The sequence below is a fragment of the Xyrauchen texanus genome, chromosome 17, assembly GCF_025860055.1.
Source record: "Xyrauchen texanus isolate HMW12.3.18 chromosome 17, RBS_HiC_50CHRs, whole genome shotgun sequence".
Lineage (NCBI taxonomy): Eukaryota > Metazoa > Chordata > Actinopteri > Cypriniformes > Catostomidae > Xyrauchen > Xyrauchen texanus.
The window spans coordinates 20,578,548-20,595,396 of NC_068292.1; the positions used below are offsets into that span (position 1 = coordinate 20,578,548).

At 36.5% G+C, this 16,849-nt stretch overlaps 1 protein-coding gene across 5 annotated transcripts in view; it reads left to right on the top strand.

The window, feature by feature from the left end:
- Nucleotides 1-16,849, top strand: part of LOC127658220 (voltage-dependent calcium channel gamma-7 subunit-like) — a 75,762-nt gene that overhangs the window by 18,668 nt on the left and 40,245 nt on the right. For 3 of the 5 annotated variants that reach the window (XM_052147385.1, XM_052147386.1, XM_052147387.1), the window contains 8 exons: nt 5,501-5,683; nt 7,999-8,172; nt 10,717-10,808; nt 10,967-11,029; nt 11,114-11,252; nt 12,084-12,164; nt 12,278-12,385; nt 12,505-12,645. In XM_052147385.1, coding sequence (XP_052003345.1) covers nt 5,501-5,683; nt 7,999-8,172; nt 10,717-10,808; nt 10,967-11,029; nt 11,114-11,252; nt 12,084-12,164; nt 12,278-12,385; nt 12,505-12,645 — 981 coding nt within the window. Of the gene's footprint in view, nt 1-5,500; nt 5,684-7,998; nt 8,173-10,716; nt 10,809-10,966; nt 11,030-11,113; nt 11,253-11,383; nt 11,515-12,083; nt 12,165-12,277; nt 12,386-12,504; nt 12,646-15,216; nt 16,172-16,849 lie in introns of those variants that run through there. The other 2 variants (XM_052147388.1, XM_052147389.1) reach the window with 2 other exon arrangements.

Genomic DNA, 16,849 nt, shown 5'->3' on the forward strand with positions numbered 1-16,849 from the left:
TCTGGACTTGTACTCCGGTCCTTTGTATCCTTGCAATACTCTATCAGATGAGCTACCGAGCAATTTGATCACACTCGAACAAGCATGTAAATGTTGTTGATTATGTTAATGAAAACGTTAAAATGAGTCATGCGCTATAGTAAAAGTTTTTATATGTCATAAAATAGCATTGTGTGAGGAATAGAACAAAAAGTGTTTATCTGTCATTTTACTTGTAATTTGAATGAAAAGGGATAAAAGTCATTGTTGTACTAGTGTTCATTCCACCTGGAAATTGCCATGTTACATACAACAGGCCAAATAAAAATCATTTAGCAAAAATGTAGTTATTATAACATGATTTTTTGCCCAGGTTGCAAATATCAGAGATACTTAACAAACAAATAGTATTTAACAACATCCACTCTCACACAGTCTCATCTCTTGATTTCATTCTAGCGAGGAAAAAAGTAAACTTTTACTTTTTTAATACTTAAGTACAATTTAATCTGAATACTTTTTTAATTCCACTCAAGTATGTTTTTGGCTAGATACTTGAACTTTTAATTGAGTAAAATCTTCACTCAGTATCCATACTTTCACTTAAGTATAATTTCGGAGAAATTTTTACACCCCTGCTTGAGACCACATAAAAAATTTAGGATTCAAAATCATACTCAAACTGACAGTTGAAACAGAAAGTTTCAGGGTTTTGAAAAAGCAACTTGTTGATGTAAAATAAGAAATAGTTAAGATTCTGCACTATTTTAGGTCACTAAACAAATAAGCATATTTGTGATATTGACCATGAGCAAAAGGTAAGATTTGCTTACCTCCATGGAAGCACACAAGATGCTTTTTGGAACATTCTCAAATGATGCTATAGAACAGGGGTCAGGAACCTTTTTTCACAAAGGACCCAATTTTTGTATTTTTGGTTGATGCATTTTTTTTTTTTCGAAAGAGCCATACCACAAATGTACTATTTTCAAAAACATTTTAACAATAAAATAAAATGTTTATATTGCCCATAGACTACTCAAAAACAAACAAATATGCAAACATTAATAGGTAATGTATAATAGGTAATATGGAATTGAGTACACGTGTTTGTGAGGGTCTCCATAAAATTACTTCATGAAAAATGTAACCTCACTTTTGGGCTGGGCATATGTAAAAAATATTTTAATGATAATCACATTTAAAATATTGTGATATCCGATAATATGGTCAACCACTAAGATTGGTGAATATTTTTGCTTTATTGATTTTGCTTTAAAAATTTTATTAATTTATTTGAACATGAAAATTTTTTACTGAAATGAAAAAAAAGTCAATTAAAATAATTAAGTCATTAAAAAATCTTATGTATAACCACCTCCAAACCTTTTTCTCCAATGGCCCTATTTGCCATCATGCAAATATCACAACAGGTGAAAAATTACTTATAACTTACAAATTGAGAACTAAAGACAATTATATATGTAAAGATAATTATAATAATCATCATAATAAATAAGCCCTTGTGTTCCCAAAAAATGCTGCCAAATGTGTGTTCTTATCGAATGTGTTTGTATTGCGTTTGTTAGTACAGTTAATGCTGCCTAAAGAAAAGAAAATAGAACTCAATTTTAGGTTCAAGGTGAACATGTCTTGTATTACATTATGATTTAATCCAGGGACGGATTAAGTGCCCAGGGGCCCTTGACTACCAGGGGGTCCTTGACTGGTCGGGGGAGCCCTGGGATTTAAGGTTGCGCAATCTAGTTTTGTGACCCCCCACTCGAAAACCCTTTTTGCATGAACAACGACAAAGCTGACAATTTACACAAGGTTTATTTCTATTTCTTCTGCTCCAAACTTATTTCAGACGTACTTTAAACTTCTCTGTCTGCTCGTATGAATGTAACACATCATAAGAAAGTGTTTCACTGCTGTTCAAATGCACTTTGGATCACATCATTTATATGTATAAATGTTTTCCATTTGAAAGGACTAAATATTAAATGAAACAAATGACAATAAAATGCAAAATAATCTCTTCAGAAATCAAAATACTTCTTGAATGTAACTGTATTCTAATTTAAATTGTAACTGTAGTGGAATACAGTTACTTATATTTTGAATTTTAAATACGTACTCCTGTTACATGTATTCCGTTACTACCCAAACCTGGCTATAATCACACCCTGGGTGCACATAAAAAAGAACGAATGTTCATAAAATCGCTCATAGAAAATTCTCAACAGCTGAGATCGATAGTTATTGGCAAACGAGACCCAGAACTCTATGAATGTGCGTGTCGTTGGTGAAGCTCACTGCGCACACATATCAAATCAGACGCGCATCGGCAGTTTTTCTTTCATCTGTTCTTCAAAATATAATCACGTTTCATCAAACGCGCGTCTTTGTGTCTAATTTCTTGTAATATATCACTCCGAGAAGTCTTAAGTGTTGCCTTCCACAGTGGCTGGTAATACAGGGGTGGAAAGAGTACTGAAAAAACATACTCAAGTAGAAGTCCTGTTACTTACCAAAAATTTAGTGTGAGTAAAAGTAGCTGTCCTAAAAACTACTCAAGTAAGAGTAAAAGAGAAGCTCATTTAAAAGTACTCATGAGAAGTGAATATTGAGTACTGAGTTGCAAAACCTATGACCCATTATAATGAACACTGTATGCCAACTTTTAAAATACATCACTTATCTATGATAAACATTACATGAATCTGATTCCAAAAAATTAATAGGGAGACATGATAACAGAAATGAAAAGATTAAATAGTTATTTTCAATACACTGATCACCATTTTAAATCATAATGTATAACAACTATTTTATGTGTAGGGTCTACATTTCCCTTAATGCAGACAGATTGTTTTTGTTGTGTGTAAAACATGTTTAAACAAGACAAGAAATGTAAAAAAATGCTAAATAAGCAGGATCACTTGGCATGTCATGTCCTGCAGAATAGAGGAGGAAGAGCAGGCATGGGAGAAGTTGTTTGGTACAGGGGCAACATCACGCTTAAAAAGGAACAATTCACCCAAAAATGAAAATTCTCTCATCATTTACTCACCCTCATGCCATCCCAGATATACATAACTTTTTATTCTGCAGAACACAAATTAAGATATTTAGAAGAATATCTCTGCTCTTTTGGTCTGGGTAGAGAGAAGAATTTCTAGATAAAATTGACTCAAATATTGATCTGTTTCTAACCCACACCTGTCATATCAGTTCAGAAGTCATGGATTAAACCACTGGAGTTGTATGTATTACTTTTATGCTGCTTTTATGTGCTTTTTGGAGCATCAAAATTTTGGCACCCCTTCACTTACATTGAATGGACCTACAGAGCTGGTGGTTCGTTGTTCATGCCCAAAAGGGTTTTCGAGCAGGGGGATCACAAAACCTTTTTTATATATATATTTATCAAGGCTAAGCATAACTATAAATTATTTTATCATCTCTACTGTCATGGTAATTTATTATACCAATTAACACACTCTCTACATCTGGGGTCGGTATTATTAAAAAACAAACAATATTTCAAAAAAATATTATTATTAAAAATGTCACTGATTGTGACTATTACATTAATACTTTTAAACCACTAAAGTTAATCGGTGAGTGATTTTCTTGTTTCCTTGTTATTATTGTTTGATTAATAGCCTTTGTATGACATAGCCTACTAGACATTTTGATAAAAAATACACTATTTTTCCCACTGTTTAAATTCACTTTAGACATAAATGACTGCATTTACATTAATACCTCATCAAGACGGGCATTGGCCAAATGATAACGTGTATTTGATCATGTAGGCATGTAACCTCAAACATTAGCGCTGGTCAATCAAACATCACGCAGCGACAGACATCAGGAAATAAAAAGTAAATCTTTTATATTTCATCTAGATCAACCAACCAGTGGTGCTCTTGCTATCACAGTTGATGTAATGAACACCCCTATTTTTCAGATAAACATCTAAATCATTTTATTGCCCAGCCCTATTGATAACATTGCATTAATCGTTCACAGCAGACCAATAATCTCAGTGACAGATAGAAAATTACAGGCTATATTATAGACACACAGAATCTAGTAAGCAGAAAGATGAAATTTATCTCGATATGTTTCTTCAAATTAGAGGCAGGATTAATGCTGATATCTGTTTGAGCAAGTTAAACTCACATGACACAGTCAAGAAATTGGCCTTTTTCACTGCGAAAAGCCCTTTCAGGTGCTGCTGAGGTGTTCAGGTGTAGAACTGTGTTTGAAGCATCCTCCACATCCATAATAGCTGGCGCTAAATCTGCAGCTGCTGTTCAAGTTTTTACGTGTGATATGATTTATTGGGAGCCACGAGACTCTCTCTAGCCAATCATGTTGATAGTTAAAAATAAAATCAGGAGAGGGATGTAGCGAATGCAGACGGTGGGAAAATAGTGCAGTAAATGTAGTTATGGCACTTAAAATATACTGAAGTAAAAGTATACATTAGTATATACATTTTTAAACAACTTAAAAAAGTACAATTCTTGGGAAAAAGTAGTTAATTACAGTAATGTGAGTATTTGTAATTTGTTACTTTACACCCCTGCTGGTACATCAGCAAAATACTCAGAATCAGAATTTGGTGGGTATTCATTTCAAACCATATTCACCAGGAGTAGGCTGTATGACAAATTCGGAAGGAAATTAAAACAGTGTCGTTGACTTCAAGCTTTGAAATCGCACCCACACTTTCTGTTGGAAAATTATCTCTAGAAATGTTTAAACGATCATGTGTTGGTGAACGGTGAGGCACCCGGCAAGTCACTTGATTTTTAACAAAGAGCTAATTGTCTGGACCCCTGGTATATAATCTGTATGTCAATATCAACAGTATACATCATAAACATTATGTGAAGTAAACTAGTACTGTTTAAAGATCTGGGCAAGTCCCTGAAAAGTTCAAAGGTTCAAACCACATAAGTGGAATTTCATGAATAACATAGTGACCTTGTGAAGACACTTAACCTCAGCTTGCTCCAGGGGGATTGAGTCTATAATAGAAGGATTGTAAGTCTCTTTGAATAAAAGCATCAGCTACATGGCAAGTCACACACATACTGTGCAGTATTCAGCCTGGAGAATGCTGTAGAGTGCCAGTGACCATCCAAATAAACAGACATACTCAGATAAAATAAAAGAGGACAATATCCAGGCACAGACACACACCTGATAATCAAGATACTCCATAACTGTACAGTATAAGGTATGTATTTATGCACATGTGTATATACTGTATAAAAAATATTGTATTAAACATATAATTTCGTTTTACTATATCTTTTCTTATTTGATAATCTATTTTAAATTTAACTCGTGTATAATTTTTTTTTATAAATCAGTAAATTATGCTATCTGAGCACTTCTTACTTCACAACACATCCACATGATGGCAGTATAGGTCTATTTAGACACGATCTAACCCTCTCTTCAAGTTGTCATCCCATGTTTCTCTCCATGTCGTCAGGTGCCAGATGCTGCTCTTTCACCCTCTGTTTTTCCTGATCCTGTTACCGTGACAACACCCGTTCCTACTGTGAACCCGCCTGCTCTGAGCCCGACTCCCTCTGTACTGCAGACGAGCAAAGGCCGAGCCGGACTGCATGACTTCAACTTCCTCGTGGTTCTAGGCAAAGGGAGTTTTGGCAAGGTACTATACAGATATGCACATAGCTAGTATGCTAACACACTCACAAATGTGCATATTAAGCATTTAGGTTTTTTGAAATCACATAAAATAATTGCATAAACGTATATGGGTAATTCTTCAGGGAAACTTATCTGTTCCCTATGTTTTTTTATTTGTAAATGTTTTGTGTGTGTGTGTGTGTGTGTGTGTGTGTGTGTGTGTGTGTGTGTGTGTGTGTGTGTGTGTGTGTGTGTTTTATTCCCGTCTATAATAAGTTAATTGTTATTTTTAGGGAAATTCTATTGTGCACTTTTCCCTAAAACTTTTAGTTAATTAAATACATTTATGTGTAATTTGCAGTTTTCTTATAAATAACAATCACTGTCTCTATTACTGCTGTCGTTACCTTTAGTCCAAGAGTTTTTCAATTTACTGGTAGCTTATTTTATTATTTAGACTAAGGCTTATACGAATGACTCTTTTTCCAAATAGTGAAAATTGTCATTACTCTCATGTCATTACATCACACACAAAATCAAAATCAACATAAAAGTTGATCAAGCCCATGATCATATCCTTGATCCAGGACATGTAATAAATACTTGTGAACAAATGTCATTTTTCTAAATTTCACGTATACAAGCCCCTTATTAAAGAATCACTTGTTTTACAAAGGAACAGAAATATTTTATTTTTTTTTTTTTACAAAGGAACAGAAATAATTTCAGCAAAAAAAATAAATAAATAAAAGTTCTTGCCTCTTACTCTCAGACACTAGCGAACATGACCGCCTTCAAATTCACTGTGCATGCAAAGAGAAGGAGCGAGAAGGGTACGGTGTCCTTGGAACAGATGCCCTTGTCTTACTTGTTCCTGGGCTGCTGGTAATTCAGGCAAAAAGCACAAAGCTTTTCTGGTCCCAGCTGCAATGGAGGGGACTGATTTCCTTATTTAAAATGTGCAGCTCTATGTCTGCCACACTTCTTCTAGGAGGCAGAAGCTCCGACACAAGGTCCAGTGAGATGTATACATTATTCACCTTAAAATACTTGGGGCTATGCAGATACACGAGTTAAAGCAACCCCATTATGAGATAAATGAAGCACAGTTTTTGATCCGATGCACACCCCCACCATAGGATTAAACAAGCTGCCTGGGGAATGTTTAAGTATTTTGGTCAATCAAAGCATTATTCGTCTGTTTGTGCTGAAGAGAATCTAAAAGCTGTTGTCATCTGTCAGTGCCATGCATACAAGTGCAGAACTGTGCTGTTTGGTCCCTGAGGGAAAAAAAACATGACAGTTTATATACTGTATGCATTTTGCATTCTTTTGTGTGACTGGGTGGATGAATGTTTGTTTGCCTGTGTTTTTGTACTAATGCATCTAAAATAATTTTAGTACGTATGTAGATTTGACAAATCTTTGCAACTAGATCTTGTATGTAGATTTGTGTGTGTGTGTGTGTGTGTGTGTGTGTGTGTGTGTGTGTGTATATAAGCGAGACTGGAGTGCTCACGAGATATTTGGTTATATAAGAGGCCAGGGTTATGCTCAGTAGACAGCACATCCTCCAGGGCACAGAATCGTGTTATAGAAAGGATAGAAAAGAGGGAAAGAGAATAAAGAGAGAAGCAGAGGAGAGAGACTTGGGACCCAGAGATAGATAGAAAAATGCCACAGAGCAGAAAAAATACTAAATTAAAGCTAGATATGAAGAGAGCAGACACACGTGAGCAAGATGCCAATGTAAATGAAAGAAATTTAGCTTGGTTCGATGAGGCTACAGAAAGGATAGGTAGATCAGTCTTGACATATTAATACTTCCGATATTGATCTTGTATCGAGAGGATTGATCCACACTTAAAATATTAGGCATACTAATGTTTTTAGTTATTTATTTAGCTTGAAAATGGGTGTACAAAAATTAAGTTTGTTACTTAATTGTGAATGTCTATAAATGTCTATAATTTATAGAAGTAACAATAGAGGTAATTAATACTGATATTGGCTATATTGATCGTGAATTTTACTTTGTATCGGATTGAAATGAAAATAAGTGGTATTTCCAATCCCTAGGCTGCAGTAAGCCCTAAGCATATGTGTGTGTGTGTGTGTGTGTGTGTGTGTGTGTTTAGGTTGTTTGATTTGAACTAATGTTCCCCTTGATGAAGCATATGCATGTTAAACTAGTTTCTAATGATGTTTCCTCCTCTTGACTTATGTGCACCCAATCACGTCGCTGCTGGAGGAATGTGAGAAGAAGATGATGAACTCTTTAATTACTGTATTAATGTTCAAGAAGTGTTAACGCAAGGTTTCCTCGCCATCCCGCAGGTCTTATTGGCAGAGGAGAGGGGGAGCGAGCGCCTGTTTGCGGTGAAGGTGTTGAAGAAAGATGTACTGTTTCAGGATGAGGACACAGAGAGCGCCATGGTGGAGAGAAGAGTGCTGGGCCTAACAGGACGCCCTCACTTCCTGACCTCTCTGTACTTCGCCTTTCAGACTGAGGTTAGAGTGTGTTTGAGTGTGTATATGGACCAAATAAATGAAGCTGAAGTGTGTTATTTCAGCACCACTAGCTTCAGCGAATAGAATTGCAAAAATAATCATTCTTTAAAAACAGATAGTCCCAGCTTTAAAGGTGCACTTTTTTCTGTTTAAGTAGTCTTGGACTCACAGTGACCCCTAGAGCATGGATGCAGCATCATTTAAATGCAGTTGTTTTAAGTTACTGGATACCATTGTAGAAATTCACTATTCATAGTCAGGCATGATTTATTCAATTCATGGGTGAAAGTGTCCATTAACAGGGCTGTTAATGAGATTAAGGGAGTAGTATTCAGCTGGTCATGTGATCTCAACATGTCCCAATGTTGTTTGAGCCCTGCCCCTTTAGGCGCACATTTGCCCTATATAAGCGTGCGTTCAAACAAAATTTCTTCCAATTGTCTGACAAGGAGGCGTCTCATCATTGGTAGCGAATGAGTGCCACCCTGGCGATTTATGTACACTACCACTGACATGCTGTCTGTCTGAATCAGAATATGATGATTCACTATGTCGGAATGGAAAGCCATTCACCGCTAAGAAGACGCTATCATTTCCAAGCTGTTGATGTGCAATGCCCATTTAGCACATGTCCAAGTGTCGAAAGCCGGTCGTCCATTGCACAGCGCTCCCCAACCCATGTTGGACGCATCCGTGTACACCACTTTTTGTCTGAAAATCTGACCCAGCCTCAAACCCTGCTGATAAAGGTTTTGAGCTGTCCATGGTGCAAGAGCAGCCAGTCAGCGGCGAGTCATGGTGAAGCGCACGTGACCCCGAAGCCAGGCTTGACTCGGTACATGGTGTTTGAACCAGCACTGGAGAAGTCTCAGCAAGGAAGAAGCCAATGCTCCAAAACCACCATAAAAAAGCCAGATTACAGTTTGCAAGTGCACATGGGTACAACAATCTTACTTTTTGGAGAAAAATCCTCTGGTCTGATGAAACAAAAAACCTTTTGGCTTTTGACCATAGTTATGTTTGAATAAAAAAGGGTGAGGCATGCAAGCTGTAGAACACCATCCCAACCGTGAAGCATGGGGGTGGCAGCATCATGTTGAAGGGGTGTTTAGCTGCAGGAGGGACTGATGCACTTCACAAAATAGATGGCATCATGAGGAAGGAAAATTATGTGGATATAAAGACATCAGCCATGAAGTTAAAGCTCGGTTGCAAATGGGTCTTCCAAATGGACAATGACCCCAAGCATACCTCCAAAGTTGAATTTGTGAACTGAAAAAGCATGCACGTGCAAGGAGGCAAACAAACCTGACCAATTCTGTCTGGAGGAATGGGACAAAATTCCAGCAGCTTATTGTGAGAAGCTTGTGGAAGGCTACCCAAAACATTTGACCCAAGTTAAACAATTTAAGGTAATGTTACCAAATATGAACAAAGTGCATGTAAACTTCTGACCCACTGGGAATGTGATGAAAGAAATAAAAGCTGAAATAAATAATTCTCTCTACTATTATTCTGACATTTCACATTCTTATAATAAAGTAGTAATCCTAACTGACCTAAGACAGGGAATGTTTTCTATGATTAATATATGTTTCAATATGATTATTGAAATGCTAACTACGAACAATGATTTTTACAACATTTATTAATCCTGGTTAATTGCCAAACATTATTCTATACCCTGAGTTTTTAGCAACCTTCGTGCATATCTATCACAAATCAATCTACAAAATGCCAAGATAGTGTAAAATGTTCTAAACATTTTCCAGCCAATTCAAAAATAACAAGAGAATATTTTGCTATATTTTTATGCTTTATTTTTCTCTTCACATGAAAGAGATGATGGATCAAATAATAGAACGAGACGTAATACTTCCACACTGAAATTTTATGAGACCCATCCTGAGCTGCACATAACACATAAGCTACACATGTGTATTTTCTCAGGTACCTATTGAGTCTAAATAGACGTACAACATAAATAATTTCATTAGTACACCCAAATGGCAATAGCCATGTCATACTGTACTGTACTGTTCTTGTGTTGTACTTCCATAGTTTAGAAATTTGACATGATATAGTAGTCATTTGTCTTGTAATGAACAAAAAATTATATATCCTCTGACAGTAAAAGGGTCAAGAATATCCTTATAGACCTTTGGTAATTTGATATTCTTATTATTATTTTGCCATGTTTGTATTAGTTGATGGTTAATTCATCATGCATATGCAAGTTGTGCAAAAAACGAAAAGGTGCACATGTACTGTAGACATTAACATTAACTAAGATTACTAAATGCTGTAAAAATATTGTACATTGTTAACCACCATATATGATAAATTTAAAAATGGACCTGTGGATTGTAACCATATCACATGTACAAATGTGTCAATATAACAATTGCATAATTGCTAATCAGCAGTGGGCATTGTTTGTATTATATAGAATGTGAAGATGTGATTTATAATCAGTTTTTAATTCTGGTTGGTATTATGAAATTGCATATGTGCTGATTACTGATAATTGGTTTTGTGTTGTAGGATCATCTGTATTATGTCATGGAGTATGTGAATGGTGGTGATCTTATGTTTCACATCCAAATTGTGGGGAAGTTTAACGAACCGCATGCAGCGTGAGCACTTCTTTAACATCTCTTTCCTGCTTTTACATTTTTCCTTATTGATTTGCAATCTGCCATCTACCTATACTTTCTCTTGTTCAGCATGACTTTCTTAATCTGCCCGCAGTGGAGGAATGTGTGTTTTATTAGAATAAATTTTGTACTGGCAGGTTCTATGCTGCTGAGATAGCAGTGGGTCTTTTCTTCCTGCACAACAATGGTGTCATATACAGGTACAAGACAGAGATAGGTATGTACTTACACAAACACACCATATGCTACAGTCATTTCAGTTTCTGTCTCTCTCTATTATAAAGAGATTTAAAGCTGGACAATGTCCTGCTGGATAGCGAAGGACACATCAAGATCGCAGACTTTGGGATGTGTAGGGAAGGCGTGATGGAGGGGGAAACCACCCACACCTTCTGTGGCACACCTGATTACATCGCACCTGAGGTTTCTGTATCTCTCGCTCTCTTTCTCTCTATTTCTCTCCCACAGACCGCTTAATCCATTCCTCTCCTCCCATTTGATCCCTCTTCTTTTCTGTGTGACCTTGACTCTGTGTATACATTAAACACCCAGTTAATGTGTGCATACAGCACGTCGGTGTGTATATGTATCTACGTGCCTTTGTGTGTGTGTGTGTGTGTGTTTCATTTAGGTTCACTGCAGTGTTTACAACTCGGTGCCATGATGGACGTCTGACCCGAGTGATGTATGTGCTAAATTGTCTACATGATGTGTTTTACATGTGTGTGATTAAGTGAAAAAGGTCAGTATAAGAGAACAAGTGTGTATGTGGGTCTACCGAAGCCCAGTAAGTGTCAGCACTGTATTAGCCTAGCAGTTTAACTGGCTCGCATTGATCACATTATATTAAAAAAAAGAAAAGACATTGATCTTTGGGTCCCTGTCATTTTGAAAAGATGCAATATGTGTCCCTGCAGGCAAATAAATTAATCTCTCTTACCATGCTTTCCACTGAGACACACACACACACACACACACACACACACATATACACAACTGACACAGAGACACAAGCATATTGATTGTGTAATTATCATTAATATGATTTTCATGTGCTTATCACCGCATTGAGAATCGTTGGTTTTTATGACACCATCCATCTAAATTCAAGCTTTATCTTGGTTTATACCTCTGGGTAAATAAAAGGGTAAATATTCCTAATTATGTCATTCTAAGAATATAGCATTATGCAGTTAATTGAAGTAATTATTTATTTACTAGGAAGCCCATATAAAGGATTTGAATTGTTTTCAGATTGTGGCGTATCAGCCATATGGTAAAGCAGTAGACTGGTGGTCATATGGAGTTCTCCTCTACGAGATGCTGGCTGGGCAGGTAATTTGACAACTTTTTAATCTTCCCCTGCTGAAATTCATTTCATTCTGTCCCCCTCTCACTAAATCTTCATCCCAGGAAATCCTCTCCATCTTTTTCTCTCTTTTCATCAGCCTCCTTTTGATGGGATGGATGAGGAGGAGCTGTTTCAGTCCATCATGGAACAGAGCATTTCATATCCAAAGAGTCTCTCTCGGGAGGCTGTGGCCATCTGCAAAGGGGTAATCTACTTACTTTTCTTTTATCTCTGCTGCCTACTTACTTGGCTCACAGACTTTACATGTTAACCCATCTTTAGTACTTAAATTACAATTTGTTTTCTTTTTTCTTTCTTTCTTAGCTCATGACTAAGAACCCTGCTAAGCGTTTAGGTGGAGGACAGGATGCTGAGAGAGAGTTACGGGAGCATACTTTCTTCCGCTGGATAGACTGGGACAAGCTGGAGAGACTTGAGCTACAGCCTCCCTTCACACCCAGAAGTGTCAGTATCATCCTTCACAACACCTTTAAAAGCATATAAAGAACACACTTAATAAACATACTAAATAATAAGTCTTAATGAAATTATTAAAATGCAGAAAGTTTTGTGTGAGTTTTAGGGTAGGGTATAGAAATCTATATCTTTAGCCTAGTATAAAAACAATAGAAGATGATGGAAAGTCCCCAACATGATAAACCTGCATGCACATTTGTTTGTTTGTGTGTGTGCGCACAAGTGGGTATACATCATGTGGATTTACTTGCCTACTCTTTGGGGTAAGGTCATCTTGCAAAACCTTACTTTGCAGACATCCTCAGTTGGACAAAATGATTGCTAAAATAAAATGTTTTTTTTTGTTGTTGTTTTTAAAGCAAAAGCAAAAGTTTGTTATTGGTTTAGGGTTAGTTAGTACTTGTATACTTAAGCATGTATAGTTAATAGTAATTATAATTGAGCAATATCACACAAACAGGAGTGCTGTTGTTCCGTATATCGGCATGGCTGTGAATCATCCGTAGGCACAAGGTCATGCAGGTAATCACAGCCATCCCGATATTCTGAACAACAGCGCTCTTGCTCACATGTAATTGCTGTAATTGGTTCAACAACAGACTCACAGTGAAATCTGAAACAGTAGGTTGACTTTTCTTTAGCTAAAATCGATCTGGGATACCGAAATTTTAAATACTGCCCCCAGTGGCTAAAGTGGTAAGTATTGTTGGTCGGATGAGCACTTGAGAACTCAAGCACCAAAAGTGAGTTGTTTTCAGCTGTCCATGATGTAATACAGTAAAGAGGAATGCATATTTTATAAATTGTACCCCCAAACCTAAACCTAACCATCAGTGGTGTAAAACATTTACATTAGTGGGAAAAACACAACCTCTGAATCAAGCTTGTTGCTGGTTATGTGAACACAAATATTTCCTGGTATTAATGCGGGATGTGAACCCAGGTCTCCCATGCTGCTGACACAATGCGCTTCCGGACACACCACAAATGGAGGTAAACACGTGTGAAGTGATGCAAAAATGTCTAATGGGAGATGGTGCTTGTCAGTTAGTCAGCATAATGTGGCCAATCCTAGGGTACTGGAACTTCCTGAAACAACATGCTGACTTCCTGTGTGTTTTAGGGCAGTGGTGGCTCAGCTGTTAAGGCTCTGGGTTATTGACCAGAAGGTCAGGGGTTCAAGACCCAACACCACCAAGACACCACTGTTGGGCCCTTGAGCAAGGCCCTTGAACCTATCTGCTCCAGGGGCGCCGTATCATGGCTGACCCTGCACTCTGACCCCAGCTTAGCTGGGATATGTGAAAAATAAATAATTTCACCATGTATATGCAGAAATGTATGTATAATGTGTGACAATTGATCAATTTATTTATTTATAATGTTGTCAACCAGTAAGTAAATAAAATAAAAATTAAACTTGCGATTCAGACAAAAATAATTAAGTTAGTTTTACCGTTTATTCTTGGCTGCGAATAAAGATCCAAAAGAAGCCAAAGCATCAATCACATCTCCGGCCTCTGTAGTGCTCTCATACCCTGTTTTGAGCTGTTGGTGTTTCGTTCATAAACAGAACTATGTTTTTTTAAAGAATGTTTTAAGAAGTGTAAAGAAGTAAATGAATTGTTCTCATACACTTCCATTGTTTCAATGGTTAAAGATTGGTGTTTTTAAATGAATCAGTTGAGTCAACATTGAAAAAAGATATTCGTTTGTCACCACCTACTGGAGTAACTACCTGCTTATTTTGTTATTTAAAGCTTGAAACTATATTACTAGGAAGGTATTAATGTGCTTGCTCTGTCTGCTCCTTCATATTATTTCATGGGGTGAATCTTCATGTTCATATTTATTGGTGTTGTGCTGACTTGTAAAGATGAGAGAACCAAAATAAGCCTGACCTTCATTGCCTGTGCCTCTTTGCCCATTTTACTCATGCTAATCTATGCCGTTATTATGCTGTGTGTGTGTGTGTGTGTGTGTGTGTGTGTGTGTGTGTGTGTGTGTGTGTGTGTGTGTGTGTGTGTGTGTGTGTGTGTGTGTATTTATCACTTTGTGGGGACCAAATGTCCCCATAAGGATAGTAAAACCCGAAATTTTTGACCTTGTGGGGACATTTTGTCGGTCCCCATGAGGAAAACAGCTTATAAATCATACTAAATTATGTTTTTTGAAAATGTAAAAATGCAGAAAGTTTTCTGTGAGGGTTAGGTTTAGGGGTAGGGTTAGGTTTAGGGGATAGAATATAAAGTTTGTATAAAAACCATTATGTCTATGGAAAGTCCCCATAAAACATGGAAACACTACGTGTGTGTGTGTGTGTGTGTGTGTGTGTGTGTGTGTGTGTGTGTGTGTGTGTGTGTGTGTGTGTGTGTACAGCAAATAAGTGGAGTTATTCTGAGGTCACAATGCAGAGCTGCCACCTAATTGGCATTCAGAAGTCACACACTCCTTAGCTTCAAAAGAGAAAGCATGTGCACAGAAAACAAAGTTTGCTTGATATTTACTTGATAAAGACTTAACAGTGAATCAAACCGATTTTCTTTTTCAATCTCACAGGGAGGCAGAAAAGGAGAAAACTTCGATAAGTTTTTCACATCTGCCCCCTCTGCCCTTACGCCCTCTGACCCGAATGTACTCGCAGCCATCAGTCAAGAGGAATTCCAGGGCTTCTCCTACATTAACCCGGAATTTCCCCCTTCTCCACTCACAGCTGTCTGAGAAAACCAAAATGGAACAGTAACCAACGTCTTTTGAGAAAACTACAGCAATCAAAAACACCATCACATTCTAAAACACTACTGCACTAATATTTAGGTAACCCATCTTAACAGCACAAACACTAGCATTAAAAACACAAGGAACAAAGCACTATTACTATTATTATGTTTCTAATTGACTCAGAGAGTATCAGTCTGAACTTGTTTCTCTTTGGGTATCCCTTTGGATGCTAGTAGTTGCCATCCATAGGGACTAGGATGAACACAATATTCCCCATGTATTGAAGTTCACTTTAAGTTGATGTATTTGCAAGGGATCCTGTTTTTTCTAGTTTGGTTTAGTTAACCCAAATATGTGCAGTCAGGAGAATAAACACTGGTAATGCTCTCAGAATCTAGCGACTGGTAGGCAGTAGAAACTGGCCATATGATTTAGAAGTAACATACTGTACATGAGCACCTAATAAAAACATCATTATTTCTGTAGCATTTAATCATGTTTGTGACATGAATGTTATAGATTATAATTCTCTGTAGATGCATCAGAATTCAATATAAATATGACAATAATGCTTGGCATTGTCTTAGTATGTTACAAATATGAGTGTTTGGGTTGTGTGCATCCTGATTATTAAAACAAATTACTGTATGAAATTTGCAAATTAAGATATATATTATTTATTCCATACACATCTTTTATAGTGTAGTATAAAGTATACATTTTAACATCCATTCATAATTACATTAAATACATTAAAGATGTTAAATATTTTCTAATCACTTTCACATCAGCATAAAATAATGCTTCATGTCATCATAATATGTTACAACCTCTATCATCAAGAAAAGGCAGTCTTAGATGTTATTAACTAAATATTTTATTTATTTATAAGGCATTATACAGATACAATTTGAAATACTACTACTAATATTATAACATTGACCTCAAATCAGTTCATCCTGCAGGATACTTATTAACTGGTGTGAAGTATTTCACCTTTCTTGTTAAATGAACATTTGTTTTGACACTGTCAAATATAAAAATAACGAATGAATATGGTTATTTAGATGCAGTGGGGTCTTTGTGATAAGAATGCATTGTCTTGCATATTCAAAGTCATGATGCCAGACCTGGAAAGACATGAGTCTGCACGTCGTGCCAAATCTATCCATCTAATGCAACATGCAAGTTGCACTGACAACAAAAATACTGCCAACAGAAAAGGAGTATCCTTTAGTTTGTTTGTTTTTCAGTAGAAAAAAGGAGATGAGAGAAGGGGCAAAGTGAGGACATGTTAGCAGAATAAAGATGTGTAAAGGGAGGGTTGGTGAGAGAAAGAAAGATGGAGGTAAAGAAAATGGTATATTTATGCTAAGTGTGTAATGCTCATGGCACAACTTTAAAATAAAAAAAAAGAGTTTTGATTGTTTGTTTTGATTATACTGTATATAAAGTTTTCTAACATTTATCG